Raw genomic sequence first — 22,053 nt, 5'->3', positions numbered from 1 at the left:
GGCGGGGGCGGCCTGAAGCCGGCCTGGCCCCGCCCTCTCCTGGGTCACGTGATGGGGCGGGCGCCGCTGGGTAGTTGTCAGTGTGGGGGAGACTCAGGTAAAGTTGGTAACGCGGAGGCGGCGGCGGCCCCGGTAATTGCGCGCGGCCCCTTTAAATCCCGGCCCCGGCCGGGCGCCCCTCCCTCAGCCCGGGGAGGGCGGCAGCGGCCGGCGTGGGCCCCGGGCCAGGGGGAGGCGGCCCCGGCCCCGCTCCCTGCCCGGATCCGGACGCCGTGCGGCGGGTTTTGTTTACGGTCGGCTTCGCGGCCTAGTGGGCCCGGCCGAAGCCGGGGGCTCGCGTAGTGCGCGCGGCCGGGCGCGGGGAGGGGGTCGCGGGCGGGCGGCCGGGCCCGGGCCCGGGGGCGATGGTGGGGGGCGGGGAATGGCGGCAGCGGCCATGAGGGCGGAAGCGGCGCCGCGGCCGGGCTCCGACCCCCCCTCCCCCCACCTCCGTCCTGCCGGCTCCGAGGGAGCTGCCCGGCCTGGCCCCGCGCCCTCGGCCGCTGCCGCCTTGACCTCCCCGCCGGATGGAGCTCCCTGGCTGCCGCCCCTGCCCCCTGCGCGGGGGGCGCCCCGCCCCGCACAATGGCCAGGCAGCTGCCTGCCGCCGCGCTCCCCCCGGGCCCTGCGCTCCCCCCGGGCCCTGCGCTCCCCCCGGGCCCTGCGCTCCCCCCGGGCCCTGCGCTCCCCGGCCGCGCTTCTTGCGCCGTGTGCTTGCCCGGGGGTCTCGCTGCGGGGGCCCAGCGCCTCCCCCCAGGGGCCGCGCAGCCCCGCTGGCTGATCCCTTTGCTCTGGGCGCAGCCTCTCAAAGCCCCCAGCCCTGCTGGCCTCGAGAGCCCGCAGCGGGGTGAGCCCATCGGCGCCTGGCGAGAGCCACCCTCTTCGCTGCTGTTGGCCCTCAGGGCGTGAAACCTTTCTGGCCCTGTGGGCGGCTCATCCCCATTGTCCGCTGCTGGATCTGCCCTTCCCTCTCCCGAGCAGACTGATGCCAGTGCTGGCCGCTGGGAGCTTCTAGAGTTCTCCTCCTGTCACTGCACAGTGACTCCTTCACCCCCGGGGCCGCCCTCGTGTCCCGCTGGTGGATATAACAGCCGTGGGTTTATTTCCGTCGCGTTCCCTACACCAGGTTGCTTTAGAAAGGCACTCCTGACCGCTTGTAGCAATTGTGCAGACGCTTGTGTGTGGCACCATTTGCTCAGGTGAGCTCTGTAGGGCTTTACTGACTGTATCTGGAAACATAACTATGCGCAGCATCAGGGTACCCAGTGCTAATAGTCTCTGGCCTGGAACAGGGTGAATTAAAGGAAATGGTCCAGTCTTCTACACTTCTGTAGTGCTGTGCATCTCATGCATTTATTACATAACCTGCTCCTCACAATCCAGCATAATCTGAGTTTAGGTAGAGCTCCAATTACCAAGATATTCACAGGAGCCTGCAGCAAATTGGAATAATAATATATGGTACTTGTAGGTCCTGAGGGATCATTCTGGTTCGTTGACATCCACCCCAGTTCGGAATCGCATGTTACAGTATATTTATGTAGCCTTTGGAACTATCTGTTCAGATTTCAGAGTAACAGCTGTGTTAGTCTGTGTTCGCAAAAGGAAAAGGCGTACTTGTGGCACCTTGTTGCATCCGATGCAGTGAGCTGTAGCTCACGAAAGCTCATGCTCAAATAAATGGGTTAGTCTCTAAGGTGCCACAAGTCCTCCTTTTCTATCTGTTCAGAGTTTCCCAGTAAAATAATGACAGGTTTCAGCGTAGCAGCCGTGTTAGTCTGTATTCGCAAAAACAAGAATAATGGTCGCTAATACCACATTAAGATTTCGGTAGTGCTTTATCTCTCAGCATTTTGCGAAAATCTGTATTTTCTATACCCATGAATTATTTCATCCATAACTGAAATGTATTTGCTTCTTTGCGAAATGTGGCATAACTCTTACAGACTATCCCTCTGTGCCAGGCTCTTTCTGGTGCACACGCTCCCCAGCAGTGCAGAATAATCATTCTAAATACTTTGCCCTTCTGTAGTCCTTTCATCTGAGACCTTAGAGCCTTTTTCAAATGTTAATGAAGCTTCATGGAGGGGGTGTGAAAATATCATCATTCTCTTCTAACAGATAGGGAAACTGAGGCTGAGTCATGCTGTGACTTGCCTAAAGTCACGCAGGGAGTCTGGCAGAGCTGGGAATAGAACCCAGGTCACCTCCATCTGTTTTGTGCTCTGAACACTTCTTGCAATCGTGCATTTGACTGAGAGATCTCTGCTCTACAAAATGCAACTGAGCCAGGATTTTTGATGGAACACAGATTATTATAAATCTTACATTTCTTTGTCTCCCTTTTCCCAAAATACCTACTAGCCTGCATAGACAGGAATCTCTTCTACCCGTGAAATGAAAAGCAGTGGAAAATAAGTTCAGAAAGTGAAGAGTAACTGCAGAGTAAATTATTAAAAACATAAATTAAAATGATAGTAAATTAAATTGCAAGCTCCTTGAGGTGTAGTGGTCGTGTCATAACATAGTTGTGGAGCACTGTGGCTTTGTCTGATCCTATATAAATATAGTGTTTCCCTTTTTGGCATATAATTCAGAAGTCAAACTGATTTGATAATGTTTTTCATTTCTCTAGTTCATTTCATTCTAGAATACCAGGGACACAATGGAAGGAAACTGGAATCACTATTTTATTTATATAGCATCTGCCTCGAAGTACAAGATGCTTTACAATTTAAAAAGAAATATACAGGTAAAATGAGTGACCAAAAGACCAGTTAGAAACTTCAATTAGATCAGACTGTCGCTGTTTCTGTGTGATAGTGTTTCAGATGTCAGACTCCTGGTCTAATATTCTGCATTTTTAATAGTGCTTAATCCCTAAGGGTTCTGAAGGGCTGCGCAAACTAGAGTATGATCCTGGAGTGAATTCTTGGTAGGTGGAACCCTGGGCCTACCCAGAGCCTCACTGAAGTCTGTGGGGCACTGCACAGAGCTCATTGCAGGGTTGGGATCAGAACAGATACTTATATCAGTAGTTGCTTGCTGAGCTTTATACATAATGGTTATTTAATTCACCATTGAAATGCTGCTGTGCCAGGATTGAAACATGGCAGCTGTTAAACCGGTGCCTAGGAACTGCATAAGGGTTTAGGACAAGAAAGTAATAGAACAATATCCTATTGAAATTGCATATTAAGTTAGTACAGTATGAAACATGCATTATTACTTCCCTCTGGGCCTGCAATTCTGATGCCAAATTTAGTTTAATATGATAACTTGTTTGTCTGTGAAATATTTAGTGCTGGAGTAGATGTACCAGTGAGGAATAAGAGTAATGTTAGGGGAAGAATCGGGTATGGGGTGGGAGGGGGAGTTTGCTGGGATGGCTTTTTGTTTTCTGACTTCTGTTAAAGTTTCTGCAGTGCTTTAAGGAGGGGGGGGGGGAGTTTTCTTCATTGACTCTACCCCCAAATGTTCTTATTGAGCAATGAGCCCTGTAGCATGAGTTTATTATGCTTTGTATCAGGCGGTGATACTGTTAGAGCCATTCTGGCAAATGCTAACAAATATCGTCTCATTGTTTCCTGGTGCTTCCCCTCTGTGTGTATCAGTCTCTTGTTTTATACTTGGATTTTAAGATGCTTGGGACAGAGATTATCTTCTTGTTCTGTTTTTGTATAGTGCGCAGCACAGTTGGTCCCGGTCCATGACTAGGACTCCTAAGTGCTGTGGTAATGCAAATAATAACAACAAAGGCAGGTGATTGTTACCCCCATGTTATAGACCGAAAAAGTGAGGCAGAGGTTGTGGTTTGTCATAGTGTATCAGTCTGAGCTAGAACTCAGGAGTGCGGAGGTGATTTGTGTGTCAAACGTTTTTTGGCAATAAGATTTTTGCAGACTTGCCCATCGGGTAACAGATTTTATTGCTGAAGGAACTGAGCAAGATCTGGAAGTTTCAAAAAGTTCTGAAAAATCACTATTATTTAGGAGTCTTTGTATGTTTAAAGATGTTTAAGATGTGGATATCCCAAGGAGGTGGACGACTTGACCTTTTGTGGGAAATTGCAGGAAAGATTGCATTAGAAGCATTCATTCAAGTGAACAACAGAAGCTGGTACAGGCCATCTCTCACTGAAGAAGCAAAATAGTGTTGCAGGTTTACAAACACAGTGCAAAGCTAACTTTAGGGGCTTCTGCTTTGTGCTCCAAAGGAAAGAGGCAGTTGCACTGTCTACTCACTGTCTTTGAAGATTTAGATTTCCCATCCCTTAACACTGCCTCATGCTGAGAGGCTTTTCACTCGCTCCACCCTCCTACAGTACATTGGTTCCCACTTGAGGGAACAATTGATCTCCATGAATAAAGTTTCAGATAAGATACTGATCACTTGTTTCTCTTGCTGAGGTTTCTGTCTGCATGCATTATTTGTTCCTTCTTAGATTAGGGAGGTCCCAAGTGCTGCTAGTGAAGGGCCTATCGCTCCAGAGGTAGAGCTGATAGCCTTATTATCCCAGGGGTAAAGTATTCAAAGTTACTTAGTTCATAGGCTCATAAATAACTGAAATCCACGGTAAACATCTGATGAAGTGAGCTGTAGCTCACGAAAGCTCATGCTCAAATAAATTGGTTAGTCTCTAAGGTGCCACAAGTACTCCTTTTCTTTTTGAAATCCTCCTTGGTGCTTTTGAACGTACCTGGCATTCTTTATTCTTTGGAGCCGTTTAGGTATGGTGAGATTGCACAAGGTGTTACTGTCACTGCCGGACTTTCCTTGCATTGGGGGTGTAGGGATTTGCAATTTAATTTGGCTGTGATATATTTTCTGTGCCAAACTATGTCTGGACAGGAAGTCCTGAAATGATCATATAGCATTGCTGAAAGTGCCTCACTAGTTGCTGTGCCCTACATCGAACATGGGCGAAGTGATTTAATCCTGAGTAGAATTTTTGAAGGGTTTTGGAATCCCTCAGATGATATTTATAGCACTCTTCTTTCCGGAGTGTACTGGATTATAGATGACAAATTAATATTCCTAGAACAGGGTCACAGCCCAAATTACCTGGGTTTGTGTTTGAAGATGAGAGCTCTCTATTTCAAACAAATGTTGGAAACATCTTGACTTGGAGAGTCACATCCCCACCTTTCTGTGGGATGCGGGGAGTGATGAACTTGTGAGGAGCAGAGGATGAAAGCAATGAGAACAGAGGTTCAGTTGATGGTCTTGAGGCTTTGAGCTGTTTGTTTTTGTGCACTTATAAAGTGTCCACCAGGGTAGCATTGAGGTGCCTCTAAGCCATGTAGATGGAAGGATCCGCGTTGACGAATGCTAATTTATATTCCTCAGCCTCTTGCATTTGAGCAGTGGAATGTTAAAGGCTGCCTCCTACTACGGAGACACATTTCTGCTCCAAAGATTTAGTCATGTAGATTTGGGGGAGGCGGGGGGGGGTGGGAGGCAGTCCTCTATGCAGGAACAGCCTGGGGTGTCTCAGCATGGGTGCAATGTTGTATCTTTCAGATATTGCGTATTACATGTTAGGGCTTCAGGAAATAGGAGAAGGTGGGTGGCCTTTTACTTTCACATCTCTGGAAATAGAGTTGGTTTATAGTGGTTTTGGGGGTATAAACTTTACTTTGGTGTCCCACCCACTCAATACCCAGAGCCTTGGTACTGCCTTTTGTTTTCCGTTTCTAACCGTCTGTTCTCTCCTCTCTCCCTCCCCCCGCAGAGTTCTACCTTGTAAATACTGTTATTTGTATATACTGTAAATGATGACATCGGTGGGCACTAGCCGAGCCCGGGGGCCCTGGGAGCAGACACAGGCACAGAGCCAGACACAGCACAAGCAGCGGCCACAGGTAAGGGAGTGTCCATGGAAACCAGCTGGCTTGGACATGGAGACTTGGCACCTTCAGCTGCTCCAAGCAGTTGGCTAATAATTGGGCTTGGCCTAACACAGGGGTTCTCAACCTTTTTCTTTCAGAGCCGCTCCTCTCCCCTCCCAAATACTATAAAAACTCCAGGCCCCAGCAGGGATGAGGCGGGGGCACTCAGGGCTCCTGGCTTCAGCCACCGGATGTGTGTGTCGGGGGGCCTTGGGGCTTTAGCCCTGTGGGACTCGGGGCTTCAGCCGTGGGGGGGGGGGGGGGGGGCCTCTATGCTCTAGACTTCAGCCATGGGTCAGGGCTGGGGCTTTAGCCACGGGGTGGAGGGGCTCAGGGCTGCAGGTGGGAGAGGTAGGGGGTTCAGCTCTCGGGGGGGCCCCTCAGGGCTTCTGCCCCTCGTGGGCACTGGGGCTCAGGGCTTTAGACCCGGGCGGAGTGGTGGTGCTCGGGACTTCAGCCCCGTGGCTCCGCTCCTAGCTTCAGCCCTGCTGGGGTGCCATGGCTCGGGGCTCCCTGCAGTTCTGCTCCTGGTTTCAGTTCTGTGCTTCAGCCACGGGTCCCTGTAGCCCCCTAAAACCAGCTTGCGGACCCCCAGAGGGATGCGGATGCTGGCTGAGGACCATTAGCCTAACATACCTCCTAGAACAGCTTCCTCTGTGCTGAAGTGTGCTGCTGTGAGAGGCAGGTGGACAGGCTGACCAGGTGTGGTCACTGCTTCAGTGTCTCCAAGTGAGAGCCTGAGCTGGAACCTCTCTGTGTTTTCCTGACCACTCCCTGCCCCTGTAGGTAAACCCAGCTGGCTGATGTGCCACTTGCAGAGTTTGCTTTGAGGTTCTTGTTTCTTTCTATACTGAGGGATCTGTCCTGGGAAGCTAGTTTATTGTGAGATTGTTGGTTCTTCGCACGGGTTCAGTGGCATTTTGTTCTCCTTCAGACGTCTCCACCTGCCTCTCTTCCATCTTTATCTCCACTTTGAGACCTCCCATCTGTGTGCCCCTCTTCCCCCCACTCCTTACTGGTGTTCTCAAGGAAGCTGTAAGTGCTTAGAAGAGAGTTAGTTTGAAATGCATTGCTCTAACCCTCCTCCATCATCACCTGCAATCTCTCTAGGCCACTGCAGAACAGATTCGACTTGCACAGATGATTTCGGACCACAACGACGCTGACTTTGAGGAGAAGGTGAAACAAGTGAGTGTGGGGAATGGGGAGAACTCAGGGTTGAGCAGCTTCTCTAGCTAGACTGGAAGTTGGCAGCTCTGTTTTCAGGAGCTGAAGTGCCAGCTGTGTTGAACCCGAGGCCGAGAACAACAATAGCAACTCTGAAATAAGCCAGAACAGGCCCCGGGTTGTCAGGCTAGTGATGGAGGGCTGAGGGGAAGCAGGTCAAAGGGGTAGCTAACTCAGATACCTTTGCCAGGCCAGGTGGAGGTCTGCCCTTCATTGTCATCTTGTTCCTTCTGTTAAGAGATCTCTGCAGTGGAGCAGACCCAGGGAGAGCTGCCCTTGGGATAATAAGCTGCATTGGTCAGAGGAAGCAGATACTAAATCTTGTGTGTCCCACATGTGAGCTCATGAGGTTGAGCCATCAGCCTTTCAGTTCTCTCTGCAGCACTGTCACCCTCTTGTTGTGAGGGCCTCTGGCCAGCACCTGGAGTCACTTTGGGATTTGCAAGGCCCTGCCTCCACGCTGACTGGTGAGAGGTGACTTTAGGATTTCTGAGACATGGGGGCACCTTCACTCCTGCTTCTCTGGCCACCCAGTGTACGTTCTGGGGCACACGGTTAAACTCAAGGACAGCAAGGAGACATCCGTGCCTGGACACTTCTTGGTAGCTCTTCTCTTCTGCAATTACAGGTTTTCTCTCCTCTCGAACCCAAGGCATTTCTTAGCTCTGAGGAGGTGTCAGTCCTCTCTGGGTTTGGAATGAGCTGATTGTGTCCTCTTCCTCCCCACAGCTGATTGATATCACGGGCAAGAACCAAGATGAGTGTGTGATTGCTCTGCACGACTGTAACGGGGATGTCAACAGAGCCATCAACGTGCTGCTGGAGGGGAATCCGGACACGGTAGGACAGACTCCTTCAGCTTTGATTAGCAAAAAGGTGGTTGTGTGAAGCCTGGTTGGAGCTAGTGATCTCCAGGTAATACAGCTAAGTGCACGAAGAGCACACGGGATGGGGTAGCTTGTAAAGGGCTGTCTGACAGTGCGAGTCAGGAGGCCCTGACAGTTAAGAGTGCAGTGTATGTGTAATGGGGGGCCATGCCCTGGCTTGTTTAGCAGCCTTTACTGTATGTGCATTGGGGAACAGATCAAGATCGAGTCATCTGACAGCCTCAAAGGAAGCAAGTGAGTAACCTAGTAAACCTCTGTTTCTTTCTGTGTCTCCTGAACTTTAACATCTTTGGCCCTGGGTTTTTACCCCGATCTTGGTGCAGTCCCATGTCTCTCAGCTGGTCTGTTCACCATTGCATGGGCTGTCCCTGCTGTGTCCTGCTAGGGTCCAGCTCTTCTAGGTGCGGTGTGTCCTTCTAGTTAGACTTGAGTTCCACGGTTCATCTGAGTGCTCGCATTTCGTCATACTTAGTTAACCCTCAGAATGACCCTCTCAATAGGCATCTGCCCAAAGGAAGCTTCCCCCCTAGCACTAGTCCATCACCTTTATGGTAAAGCAGCCCAAACAGTTTCATCAGTTGTAACCGAATCAATATCGGTGAATAATGTCAAAGCTGTCAGGCCCTTCCATACTGCGGCTGAAGGTCAGATCTTGCCTATCTGGGTACAGTGGGGTAGTGTTGGTATTGGAAGGCTGATCTTAACCAAATTTCCTAGCTCTACTGGGTTTGAGACTGTCACTTTAGTGTCTGGTGCATTAGCTGGGTTTCTTTTAGAAAAAAGTAAAAAACCGATGTTCTAATTACTGAACTGTATGTCCCTGCCATCTGTATTCTGCATATCATCTCTCCTTCCGATCTGTGGACTCCCACGTGCTTTGGCATATCTGTACTGTCCGCGTGATGGATGCTTCCATGCCTTCACGGAGCCATGTGGGTTTAAGGGCCAGCCCTTTCTGCCCAGAAGCATGCAAAAACTGGCTGTCGGTTAGCTGTAAACTCATTTTAAAAACAACAGGAGTACATCTAACCTAGACATATCTCAGCTGTGATTCTGTGCTTACCCAGAATCACTTCCAGGGCTTCTTCCAATAAAACCGACATGCCATTAAAATCTTAGCGGTTTAATTTCTTGAATGAAGGAATTGCTCATGGAAAATAATGTTGTGGGTTATATCAAATCTGAAGGTATGCCCTGTTTCCTTTACATGGGCAGCTGAGCCACTCAGCAGTGCAAGATGCCAGACGCAGTCACTGCAGTAGCTTTGCAAAGGCAGGACCAGCGTTGGCAGGGTAAAACCCTCTCCACACCAGCCACTTCTTTAGTCTGCAGTGCCATAGGGGGCTTGCAGGTTGCCACCTGCAGCAATCTGAGCAGAGTCGTCTTCTGCACTGAAATTGGTGAAGGCTTTCTGAGCCTCTCTTGGTCTGAGTTCAACTTCTGCTGAACAACTCAGTGAAAAGGTATTTGTCGGGATGATGCGCCATTGATGATGAGTGTCTCAAAGATGCCCTAACGCTGGTGAGCACTGGCTCACTTGCTTAATGGAGTAGTATTTGAACGTGTCACACTTCAGAGGATAGAAGAGCAGACAGGATATTAGTTCTGAGTTTGATTTTTTTTATGGTTGTGCTGTACAAAGTAAACATTATCCTGACTTCCTTCTGAGTGAGTTGCCTGTGAAGAGAGACTCCTCTGGTTTGAGGCCAGCGTGTGCCTAAAAGCTTTTTTGCCCCTCTGTGTGTTGCCATCCAAGGCCAGCTGTTCGTTAGTCAGCAAGTTTGTCAGTGACTTGTGACTCAGTGTTAATTGTGCTAACGGTGTGCAGCATTGGTTCAATATGAATGTGAAACCATTTCATACTGGCATGAAATAAAACTGCCGTGGGTGATTGGGGTGAGGTGGTGATGTGTTGTTTAATTAAACTCGGAATGACTTGAGCTTCCCTGTTTGTGGGGTTTTTGGTGCTTCTCACAATGCTCTCCTCCCTGGAACCAGGCAAGTGTGTAGAAATGCCTGTGTGGTGGGAACAGCGGGTACCCTGGGAAGTGAGCTGTAGCTCACGAAAGCTTATGCTCTAATAAATTGGTTAGTCTCTAAGGTGCCACAAGTACTCCTTTTCTTTTTTGGGATTTTTTTGTAATTTCCAGAGTTAACATGTTATGTGAACAGATACTGGGGCCCAAGCAAGTGACACCTTTTTGGGTTGTTTTGCCAAAAAAACACGGGCAGTTCCTTCCTCCCTGTGCGGCCAAAATGTTACTTTTCAAATGACTGAGATAACGTGATGTTTTTCTAGCAATCCTTTAATTGGGTCTTCTCTGGGATGAGTGACCTAGCGCGGATCTGTGCCTGAGATCCCAAGGTAATAAGCTGAGTGATCACTGGAACTTCTTAAAAGTTTCTGTGCTACTGAGAAATCACTTCCATTCCCTTAAATGAGGGCAAGTGAGTACCCTGTCTCGGGGGCTGTAGCCTGAGGGGTCTCAGACAGCAGAGAAAAGTCAAAATGGCCCACGTGTGGAGTGACCTAAAAGAGATGATGGTTCTTTCTTCAGTTCCTGGGACAGAGCTATTTGGGTTATAAGAGCAAGCACAGCTGAAATTATTGATTGGCTTCTGAGATGGGCTAAAACAAAACAGCATCCCTCAACCCTGTACAGCTGCCTGCAGGTCAGCAGGAGAGAAGCCTGTTGTGTCCATGCTGTGTCTGTTCTGAGGGACATCACTTAAAATGAAAGAATGCAAACTGAGGAACAAGTATTCTTGGGTGGGTAACTTTCTGAGCGAAAGCTGCCAGGAGCCTGTCAGCTCAGACAGTGGAGAGTAAGGTGGCAGTGGCTGTGATGTGATGTGAAGCTTTGGATAAATGCCTATCTTGTTTTATTAGAACAGTTTTCTGTCTTCCCTCATTATATTTCCCCCAGGATGTTAAATTATGCATGTAGCCTGCATCCAGTGTTGATCAAATGATGAACTTCTTTCCCCCTCTGCTAAACTTCAGCATTCCTGGGAAATGGTTGGGAAGAAGAAAGGAGTCTCCGGGCAGAAGGACAGCGGGCAGACAGAACTCAGCGAAGAAGGCAAAGAGAACCGGGACAGGGATCGGGATTACAGCCGGCGACGTGGCGGGCCACCAAGACGAGGCCGAGGCACCAGCCGTGGAAGAGAGTGTATGAGCGTGCCCTTTAATAGCAACTATAACTATCATGGTACATGGCAGGCAATTAAAGTGTTGTGCTGACGTTCGTTTTAAAGCTCATAAGTCTAGAAAAATGACTACAAAAATCATCCTCTTGTATGTGTGCAGAGTCCCATCTGGTGCCCGCCGCTGGTTCCCTGACCCTTTGGCATCTGAGTCCCTGGGTGATGGATTCACGCCATAGCTGCCAAATGGCACTAACAGAAGCAAAACATGGTGCCATAGCATCTATAGCTCTGTGTCAGTTTCCCACACAACCCTCACCACGTGCTCTAGGGTCTCCTTCCTTGAGTTCAAAATGATGTTGGAAGTTGTCCTAGTGTCGTTCTCCGTGTCTTTCAGTTCGGGGCCAGGAGAATGGATTGGATGGTGGGAAGAGTGGAGGCTCCTCTGGAAGAGGCACAGAGAGAGGGAGACGGGGCCGCGGACGAGGCAGAGGTACACAAAGTGGGGGTTGTGTGCCGGGGGTGGTGGATCCAATGTAGCTATTTCCAGCTGACTTCAAAAAGCTCTTCTGTAGAGAGGTCTTGAGGGGCTGAACAGAAGTCACGGGCAGTAAATATTTTTCATCTCTATTCTTGTGTTAATGCTTAGCACCTATATATTGCTTTGCACCTGGTAAGCACAGTAGAGCCATTAACTAGTTCTCATACCCTACCCCTGAGGCTTAGTTAAATATTGCCCCATTTTACAGGTGGGGGGGAACTAGGACAAAGGTGGCTGTTGTATGAGATCAGGGAAAGCATTTGTTAGCACCAGAATCTAAGTTCCTATCCTGGTACCTCTGGGCAGCTTTGCTGCCTCTCTGTGAGCAGCACTCATTCATTCTCATTGCTGAGAGTCTAAAAATAAATCTTTCCATGAAACAACCTGAGTTGTTTGGTAATTGATGATGAGACCATGTCCTGTAGATTTGGAGTCTGGCCTCTCATATTTGTGCCTTGTGACCGATGGGGAGCTAATCTGTGGTTGGAATCATTTGTCCCTATTTACACCGCTAACATGTAATTCACATGCATGTAAAGGAGCAGTCTGAAATCTTATCAATGCAGGAAGATGCTGAACATTGTCATATACTGGGCGTTTGAAATGCTGCATAGTGTTAAACACTTACCTTCCCAGCAACACACAGCAAAGCTGTGAGCCTTGCTGTTTGACGGCAGGACAACACTGATGTGTGTTTCTCTTACAGGTGGCTCTGGAAGGCGGGGGGGAAGATTTTCTGCCCAGGGCATGGGGTAAGTTTTTATTGAATACAAAACAAGAAAAGCAAGATAATTAGTGAATTTGTCTCTGCACGGGGGTGGGCAGGGGACAACATAAGTCTGGTTAAACTAACTGGTGGGTTCTGTCATTCCTTGCTGGTTTGTGTATCTGTCCCATTGCAGCAGCTGTATCATACTGAGTTGCATTTGGAATGGCTAAGACAGCAGTAGGTTTGTCTTACAAAGTGGACGGGGTCTGCTTAAACTATGTCCTGGTTTAAATGTGATTGATTTTCATTCACAGCAGTTACAAGGAAATCTAAACTTGCTCCCCCCAATCTGTGTTCCAGAACTTTCAACCCAGCTGATTATGCAGAGCCAACCAGCACGGAAGAGAACTATGGGAATAGCAACAACACATGGAACAGTACTGGTAGCTTTGAGCCCGACGATGGGACAAGTAAGTGACCTCCATGCTTCCGTCCCATTACTACCTGCTGGTTAGATCAAAAATTGGTTTCTTGCAAGTCCCCTTCAGTCACAAAATAGCAAGGGAATGGATTGTGGATTCAGGGCAGGAATTCAGTGTCCTGCTTTCCTTATACCCAATGCTGTTCTTGTTGCAAGTGTCCAGTGTGCGTTCATTGGGTTTCCCGGTAAGTTTTACTCTCTGACACTTTGAGGTTATCAGTGGAAGTGTGACAGCTGCACAGTCAGATCTAGCATGTGCACTGGAAGCACCTGGGTCGTGCAGTGCCCTGCTCCGAGCTGGTGAAGGTGCTGACCAAGGGCACTGGCGTGCTTGCCTCTGACTGCTTTCTGGCATGGGGGCTGTGTTTTGGCACATCTGTCAGCACAGAGGACATTGTGTAAACAGCGATAAGGCTGACTGGTGGCAGCTTTTCCTTGCACGTAGTGCATCCTCCTGAGCCAAGCTTTCTGCGTTCAGATGTCCGCTCTCACTGTATTCCGACGTGGAGAGTGCTCTGCTTCCTGCCCCAAACTGTTTGCAAGATGAGATCTTAATACGGAAAGCTGGCTTCTGGTGAATTGATGCCCAGGGCCTCCCTTTTTGCCCAGGAGTTCTGCTCCTCGCTGAGCTGTCCAAGCACTCTTCTCTTGCTGTTTTCTTGCATTGTGAAAATGGGGTGATGTTTTCATATAAACATTGAGAGTGGTTGTGAGATTTGAGTAGATGCAATTTTGGCAATGCAGTAACTGGACATAGTCTCATGGGACACTCTCTAATTAAAGCTAGTCTTGAAACGTCTGTACGTTTTTAGAGGGGAGCAGTATCTGACAGCACAGTGGGGTCAGAACTTCTGTGCTTCTCAGCTCTCTCCTCTGAGTTACTCAAGTGAGCCCAAGCTCCTGCCACCATACATCAGACTTTTAAAACAGACGATTCTGACACTGTCCCATTCGCCTGCCTGCCTCAGTTGTGGCACTTCAGTTTTATTTTCCTTCTTCCAAAATACCAACTGAAGACCTGTTACTTTCCATTGATTACGTTCTGTCTGTGTAAGGAAGTGGTTAATATCGTAATTATGCTATAGTTATGGTAATCTAGCAAATGCATTTTTCTGTCTCACTTTCAAAGCTGCTGTTCATTAGAATGGATTATTGCACCTTACCAGCATGCAGCTCTATTTTTGTATCTCTTTCAAAGACAGGGAATAGCCTTTTTCAGAAAAATCACTTTTTTGGTCCCAGCTTTTTAGCAGATTGAAACTCCTGCCGATGGGTCTGAGACCGTGTAGCCGTTTAATCTGGACTGTTAGAGGGCTGGATAAGAATCCATACCTTTGGGGCAAGGGAATGCTTTTTTGTTTACACTGCGAAGGATAAAAGAATGGATAGAAACATGCCACTTCTACTTACTGCAAGTTCATACCTTTCTTTTCCAAGTAGATTTTCATTGTGTGTACACCCAAACCAGTGTTCTTAGGAAGGATAAATCTAACCAGAGTCTGTAGTTGCTGGGTGGGGAGAGAGCATTGCTTCACTCCACATAGAAGGATCCAGGTTTGCTTCTGTGCTACAATGTGTTCATAGTGTAAATTTCATGATAAGTTCTTTACAAACATGTCATGCATTATCATTTTATGTTTCCATTTTAGCAGCCTTGAGCATCTCTCTTTAATTTTAGCAATATCCACAGGTACAATGTTACTGGTGTACGTGGGGGCAATGAAACTTGTTCTCAAGCCAAAATTTCACTGGTTGTTTTTCTTTTTCTTTTCTTTTTTGTTTCAGGACTTGATTTCATTGGGGGTGAGGGCTCAAATTATCCCCGAAAATTTGACACTGCTCCTGGTATGATACATCCAGGTGCACTAACTGCCCCGGATACCTTTACTTTATAGCTTATTTTAAAAACTGAAATATCTGTGGATATGTCATTCTTATGAATATTTGATGTTTGTTCTGACTGTGCTTTTACTAATGCTGACACCTTAAATGTAAATCAGGAGCGGTTATGTCTAAAGGCGCATGGGTGATGTAAATTCCAGGTTCAGCCACTGCTTGTCTGCACCCTCAGCACCACCAGGTCTGTGGCCCTGACAACATCCTACCTGGTACAAGGAAGTACACTCAAATGCAGAAAGTTCTGACCTGGCTAGCTCCTAGTGCTGCACGTACCCTGAGTCCCAGGCTCAGCGACGCAGTGCTCTGCTCCCTGGCCTCCAGAGCAAGTTTTTGCAGAGGGTTTGCAATGCTGCTGCAGGTGTAATTAGACCTGCTAGGTGCTATCAGCACATCACTCCCACTTACAGCTGCTTCTCGGTAAGCATTGCATTGATTAGTTGCTGCTCTGGCATTCACCACTGTGCAACATAACTCCTCCGTCCTGTGCACACACATGCCCGAGGTTCCTGGGTGTCTGAGATTCCACGCACTTGATGCTTCAGAGATTTAGGGCCTTGTCACTTTGCTTCCTGCCTTTGGGATCTTTTACTATTACGCACTTTAAGACCTGAAGGGGCCATTAGATCATCAGGTTTGAGCTCCTGTATCACACAGGCCAGAGAATTTCAGTCATCCCTACATTGAGCCCAGTAGCTTGCTTGACTAAAGCAGATCTTCCAGAAAGGCAGCCAGTCTCAATCTGAAGTCTTCAAGGGATGGAGAATCCACCGCTTTACCATGGAAAGTGAAGAATAAATGGGGAAAGCTTGGCCGTTGAAGTCAAAGCTTGTTTTTCTGGATAAGGATCCTGTGAGGGTTCGGGTGCAGGTTTTCCATTACCTGCTTCTCCTCCCAGTTTTGCCCCGAGATTAAGCCTGCATGTCCCTTTCGTCTGCAGTTTCCTGTTCCTTTGTGGCCAGTTTACGGCTCTGAGCTGAGACCTCCAGCCGTGGGTAGTGCACAAGCTGTTAGTGTGAAACCAGCTGCTGGAGTTCTGCCATTCAGTGTCGCACCCGTTTGTGTGTGCATCTGGATTTACATTCCATGGAGCTTCTTGAGCCCAGTCGCTCTTCTCTGAATTCGGTCAGTGAATATCCAATATCCTGTGGCACCTGCAGGCCCTCCTGGTCAGTTACGGGAGCAGCAGACTCTGATGTTAATGTTAGAGAGATGTCCGAAAAGAATAGAAAGGGGCCACCGAGGAGTCCCTCTCTTCAAGCTTGTGGCAAGTGCAACAGGGCCTCAGGCTGTCCAGGGGGAATGGCTAGCTGCTGTTACAGGAGCAGGCTGTCACCTGAACTACTATCTGGTACTAGCTGACTCAATGACTGCACCTCTGCTGCCTCGAAAATGGATAATATTTCTCCCAGCCAACTCCTTCCCTAAGAGAGGGGAGCAACTGCCCTAGAAGAGACTCCCTCACCAGGCGGGAGAGGGCAGGGCAGGCAATCTCCTGTCTTTCTGAATAGGACACTGTCTTGAGTGCCAGAGTGCTGGATTCGCTGGAGATGATCTCTCTTGGCCAGGAGCTTAGCGGGATGTTTGGTTTATTTTCAGCAAGGTAGATATACAGTGTGCTGGTTAGGAAACCATCCATTTCCTTTCTGGAGAGCATCTTGAATCGAAAGCAGCTCTTTGCATACGCTTCTCCTTCCCTCTCCATGTGCAAGAAATCTCGATCAGGGCTGGACTGGGTGTGTGACACCTGTAAAGCAGCCTGGTAGGGAGAAGTTTTGGAGTGTAGGGAAAGCCTTTCTCATGGGTCTGGAAGCTGAAGAGTTTAGCTCAGCCTTCCTTGCCCCTCTGCTCTTCCTCTTATTCCCAAAACTGATCTGACAAAAGGAAATTGAAATGGGGCCCAGGGCCATGTCCTGCAGCGCAGACTCTGTTTCCTGCTTTCTGCCAGTCACAACTGGATTGAGGTACCTAGCCTCTGCCTGGGTAGGGAGACGGGCTCTAGTCCCTGAAGGTCTGGAAAAGGAGCCTTCACACTGCTGCTGAGGGAGCAAAGAAGCAGAGGAGAAATGAGGAAAGCTGGCTTTAACTCTTCCCCACCCCCCCAAAAGGGTAGCATGTACTCTTCCCCTGCCTGTGTTATAGCAAAGGGGGAGTTCTCCAAGTGTGGGATGCCCAGAGGCTGCAAGGACCCCAGGAGTTAAACTGTATTAATGTTTTGATCCTAAATAGAATAAAATATTTAGAGGTTTGAATCTGCTCAGTTTACCAGGGAAAATAAACAATAGGCTCTGCTAGTAATTTGCTTCCTTGGTGCTCTCAAGCAGCTGCATCTCTGGAACTGGGAGACTTTTCAAGTCTTGGCCTGACAATGATAGACTATATGGAAATTCCCCTCCCCACCCTCCAAATCTGGGAGGGTTCTGACTAGCCTCTAAGAACCGGAGACCAAAATGTTCCACTTTTACAAGTTCTAAAAGCTCGTTAGCTGATTAAGGTGGTGTTGTCACAGGCAAAACTTGTCCTATTCTTGTAAATGTCTATAGAATTAACTCTGTTGGCTGTGTGGCTTTTTTTTTAGTCTGGTTTGTATGGGTGAAAATGACCTGCTGAAAAGTGGCAGGCTGCTTTTGTGCCCTGATTTTCTGATGTGAAATGCTCCCCCTCTCCTCCCACCCCAGGACCTAAAATTAAGTCTCTAGTGGACTCTGAAGTGAGCATGCTACACCCAGAGTGCTCAGTTCAAACTGAGGTGTGTGTGTGTGTGGGGAGGGGGGAACAAGGGACTTGGAACTGGCTTGTAGGGGATGCAGTCAGGTTAAAAACAAATTTTTTAAAAAGTAAATTTGTCTATCTTTACAAATCAAACCTTGGACCATTGAAACCAACATGATGATCTTTTCACTGCAGTATTTTATCTGTTCGTCTTTTGTATTTGTCTGAAATTGAGCAAGGAAAATTCATGAATCGCAGATTCCCAGTAGATTTCACTTTCAGAGTCTCATGCGCTAGGCAAAGTGCCCCCGTGTTGGGTTTCAAGCGCTGCAGGGAAACGTTCTCATTGAAACGAAAATAAACCAGGGAAACATTTCGGTTCTTGGGTCTTATGAAAGCTTGTTTACAAAACTGAAACTTGGGACTGAACTTTGATCTGACAGTGTCCCTTTAAAAAAACCCATATGATTGCTAGCCAGTCTAGCTGCATGGTGGTGTCCCACAGGAGAGCTGGATTTTGGCGCCACCTCTGGCAGAAGACACTCTGGAGGTGGTGCTCTCGGTCTCTGCTGGGCTGGGGATAGCTGGTTGTGGGTACAGCTACGGCAAGGAGAGGGGGAAGCAGGAAAACGGATGGTTCTGAGCAAAGGGGCTGGGGAAGAACCCAGGGAGCCCCCTGGCTAAACCCAATACCCTGAGTTTCTGCTTTGGTGTTGGGGTGTGTCTGTGTGCAGCATTTCTTAGCCTCTCGCCTGTGCCTGGTTGGTGAGTAAGAACCCATCCAGCTGCCTGCTATGCTCCCAAATTGCTTGCCTGGCTTTTGTAAGAAATGGGGCTATGACACGTAGCAAACTTCCCAAACCCTTGCTTTCCTTGTAGGTGCTTGGAGGACAGCGACGGAGGAATGGGGAACAGAGGACTGGAATGAAGATGTAGGTACTCTCAATCCCCTCCCCATGCTAGAAGGGGGACAAAACCTGCTAGCTGAGGACTGTAGGAATAGCCCCAAACCAGGCTCCTTGTTCCAGGAACTGCACTGCACGACTCAGGTGGATTAAATATTGTCGCTACTGAACTCTGTGGAAAGTTAACACTGCGAGTTTGCAGCTTGGAAAGCATTGCCTCCTGTGGATCTGTAATATCCACGCTGGGGGCTGGGGGGAGGGAGTCTGGATGCAGAATGTCAAGTATCTTTGCTTGTCTTTATTGCCAAGGTTGTGCTTTTTATGCCTGTTTCCAGGAGCTCTGAGCTCTTCCTTCTGTGTTAATCTGTGGTTTGTCTCATGTTCATCTCGTTGCTTGATCTGTGTTCTCGGCATCCGATTCCACTGCTTCAGAAGAAACTTTGCCTTGGTTTTTAAAGTTCTCCTAACTTTGGCCCTCATCCAGCTGCCATTTAAATCAAGGGAGAGTTTTGCTATCACCTTAAATGGCTGCAGGACTGAGCCCTTTATTGTACATTTTTTCGCTTCCTTTCAGCTGGGCAGCTGGAGTTGACAGCAAAGGAAAAGGCATTCATTCTTCAAGTGCTGTCCGAAGGAAGCGTTAGTGCTGAGTGTAGAAACACAGGCAGTTAGAGCTGCTCCTGCGCTCATCAGGTCTCTGCTTGAAGGCAGTCTGGACACCATTTCTTGCGTTACATGGAGGCCCTTTGCACACCAAGCAAACGCTCTGGCCTGGGATGGTTTTCTGTGATTTTTTTTTTTTTTGGCCATCACTTGCAGAGGTGCTTGCAACAGTTCTTGAGCTTCTCTCTCTGGGATAAAAGCTGTTTATATACAAATATAGTCCACTCTAAACTATGTGGGGGCTGCTCTAAAACTTCCCATCCATCTATCCTGAGCATTCCTTAGAATTCAAACAGGAGTTACTGGCCTGTAGAAAGCAGACTGCCCCTTTGCTGGTTGTAGACCCAGTTCAGCAGAGCACTTTGGCTTGTCCATTGACTTGAGTGAAATGCAAGCACGTGCGGAGGGGCTTTGCTGACTCAGGGGCTAACTGAGCAGTTTTCCTGCACTGCCCTAGCAGGCCTTTGGGTTCTTGGCCCAGTAGCCAGAAGTCCTCACTTTGGCTGTGGGAACTGAGGCTCAACTGTCAGACTAAGTCTGAAGTGTCTTCGTAGCTGACTCTCCTCTCTCAGATATTTCCTCCTCCATGTCCGGTGGGTTTGGGGTCCGTGCTGCACTTCGTGAGTTTCCAGATGCCCGTTTTCCAATCGATTCTTCACTCCATAACTTCCCAGTTGCTCTGTTGGACTGAGGGACAGCCAGCACTGAGTGGAAATGCTTTCTAAGCCTGGCAGATGATTGAGTCATTGAGGAGGGTAAACCCAGGAAAAACCAAGGGCTGGCGTGTTTGTGATCACAACCAAACATGTTATCAGTGCTAACCCCACGCACTGATTCTTGTGGGCTGCCATGAGCAAACCTTCCTGCACATGTTCTTCCCAGCCCCAGTTCCTTTGCATTTTTGCCTTAACTTTGAAATCTCTCTTTATTTGGAGCCCTAAAGCATGGTTCTAATGTGTGGGTTACCTCCCTCTTCTGTCTTCTAGCTTTCAGAGACCAAGATCTTCACTGCTTCCAATGTGTCTTCAGTGCCTCTGCCTGCCGAGAATGTGACAATCACAGCTGGCCAGAGGTGATGGCTTAATAATAATGCTATGGCAGTAGCAATATGGTAGTCCGGGGGCAGGGCATTGCTTCATAGAATCATGGAACCACAGGACTACAGGGGACTGCAAGGGTCACCTAGTCGAACGTCCTGCCAAGATGCAGGATTTGTTGTGTTTAAACCATCCAGACAAATGGCTATCCACTTGGACAAAATTCAGGAGCTCTGAATAAGTTCACTTGGGTTTGAGTGGAAGGGCTAAGTGCTTAGAGCCCAGGTTTGGAAGCCAGGAATTCCCAAGTTCTGTTAGAATTTCTGTCTTCGGCTCATCGGATTGTCCCTTTGTAAAACAGCTTTGAGATTTTCAGAGCAGACTAAGGGATTTAGGCACATCTCTTGATTTTAATGAAAGGCACTTGTCTAAATCCCCTGGACTAATTTGAAAGTCTCAGCCGAGATGCTTAAGTACTTCACAGGAGGATGTGAGGGTTATTCATGTTTGTAGAAAACTTTGAGTTCCTCCAAAAGGTTCTATCAACATTCAGACTTCTCTCCATTGAGTTATTCTTGCAGAGAATTCATTGAGTTCGACATATAAATGTAAACCATTAACGTGTCAGTTCTTGGTCCCAGGAAACCAGCTACGTCAGTGGCCTGTTCATTTATTAGTCAAGGTTTCACCTGCTTGGATGCAACTCTGTTTTGTGTAACTTCATAATTTGATTGCCCTGGGTTACCAAGCACAGCCCCTTCTGTCTCTGGCCATTCTGTTGATTGCCCGGCTTTTCCTAATAGTTTGGCAGGATTAGCTCTGCTTACTCAGCCTAGCCGATAGGTAGCACAGGTGTGCCTTGCCCAGGTGACCATACGTAATAGCTGCTCTTAGGCCTGGTTTTTCCTTTTGGTTACTTGTAGTAGGTACGGGCGGCTGCTCCTTTCAGGCAGTCCTTTGAGATTGCTAGAGACAGTTGCTGACTAGTGCTGAGGTAGTGTAGTGTGAATCTCTTTGAGGTCACGGGGGCGGGGAAGGACGTTCTTGGCTGGAATAGAAAGCTAACAACCCTCAAGGGATGGTACGGCTCCAGTTAACCTGGGTGGTTTCATCCTTTTCCTTCTCCCAGAATTGACCTTGCGGTGCTGTTAGGAAAGACACCCTCTTCTCTGGAGAATGAGTCATCAAACCTGGATTCAACCCAGGCTCCTTCTCTTGCCCAGCCACTGGTGTTCAGCAATTCCAAGCAGACTTCTATGTCCCAGCCTGCATCTGGTAACGCCTTCCCTCATCACAGCATGGTAAGGAAAATGCCACTCACCTTTGCCTAGGCAAGGTAGGGGGCCTGCTGAATTCACCCACCTTCTGAAACCCTCTCTTTAAGTAATAGGGGAGGGGCAGAATGGGTGCACCCATTTAGTTGAGAATCCCCAAGCTGCGTGATTTACAGCTTCAGTCCTGCGCTCATGGCTCCCAGTGTTGTGAGTTCATAGGAATTAGGTGACTGAGCAGGGTAACCTCAGTGCTGGAGCAGTGTTCGGTCCTGGCTAACCCTAGGCCACGTGCCTCTTTCTCACTACGAAAGGGGAAAAGCGAATCCCATAGCCTCTGAGCAGCTGTGAGCTGTATTGTCTGAAAGGGCGATAGGGTGGTAACCACAGCAAGGGAGCATGCCCCGAGTGTGTCGGGGCAGCTGGGCCTGTGACCATAGCCTTGCTGGGTGTCTCCTGTTCTGTACTTCCCTCTGGAGGCTTCTCAGAGAGCTGGTTTCTCCCTCTCAGGGAGACGACTTGTCCCAAGGACAGACTCTGCTTTCAAAGCACCAAAGGTGCCTGTTCCTTAAGGCAGGTGAGTGCTGCCACTCTGCTCTGTCCCACTCCACTCAATCCCTGCATCTCAGGCTTAGCTTGTGCCGGGT

General features: G+C 48.6%; 1 protein-coding gene across 27 annotated transcripts in view; it reads left to right on the top strand.

The window, feature by feature from the left end:
• The window catches only part of UBAP2L (ubiquitin associated protein 2 like), a 403,300-nt gene that overhangs the window by 359,120 nt on the left and 22,127 nt on the right, over positions 1-22,053 (top strand). For 6 of the 27 annotated variants that reach the window (XM_073323132.2, XM_073323137.2, XM_073323133.2 and 3 more), the window contains exons 1-12: positions 19-97; positions 5,774-5,903; positions 7,041-7,118; positions 7,887-7,997; positions 11,049-11,256; positions 11,589-11,684; positions 12,439-12,484; positions 12,802-12,911; positions 14,708-14,782; positions 18,410-18,579; positions 20,085-20,170; positions 21,265-21,436. In XM_073323132.2, the coding sequence (XP_073179233.1) occupies positions 5,814-5,903; positions 7,041-7,118; positions 7,887-7,997; positions 11,049-11,256; positions 11,589-11,684; positions 12,439-12,484; positions 12,802-12,911; positions 14,708-14,782; positions 18,410-18,579; positions 20,085-20,170; positions 21,265-21,436 (1,242 nt within the window). In that variant the 5' untranslated portion in view covers positions 19-97; positions 5,774-5,813. Of the gene's footprint in view, positions 1-18; positions 133-2,674; positions 2,792-5,770; positions 5,904-7,040; positions 7,119-7,886; positions 7,998-11,048; positions 11,257-11,588; positions 11,685-12,438; positions 12,485-12,801; positions 12,912-14,707; positions 14,783-18,409; positions 18,580-20,084; positions 20,171-21,264; positions 21,437-22,053 lie in introns of those variants that run through there. The other 21 variants (XM_073323157.2, XM_073323153.2, XM_073323155.2 and 18 more) reach the window with 14 other exon arrangements.

This window comes from Lepidochelys kempii, chromosome 24 (genome assembly GCF_965140285.1).
Source record: "Lepidochelys kempii isolate rLepKem1 chromosome 24, rLepKem1.hap1, whole genome shotgun sequence".
NCBI classification, from domain to species: domain Eukaryota; kingdom Metazoa; phylum Chordata; order Testudines; family Cheloniidae; genus Lepidochelys; species Lepidochelys kempii.
Note: the sequence above shows the minus strand (reverse complement) of the source record. Positions and strands in the feature narration are given on the sequence as shown.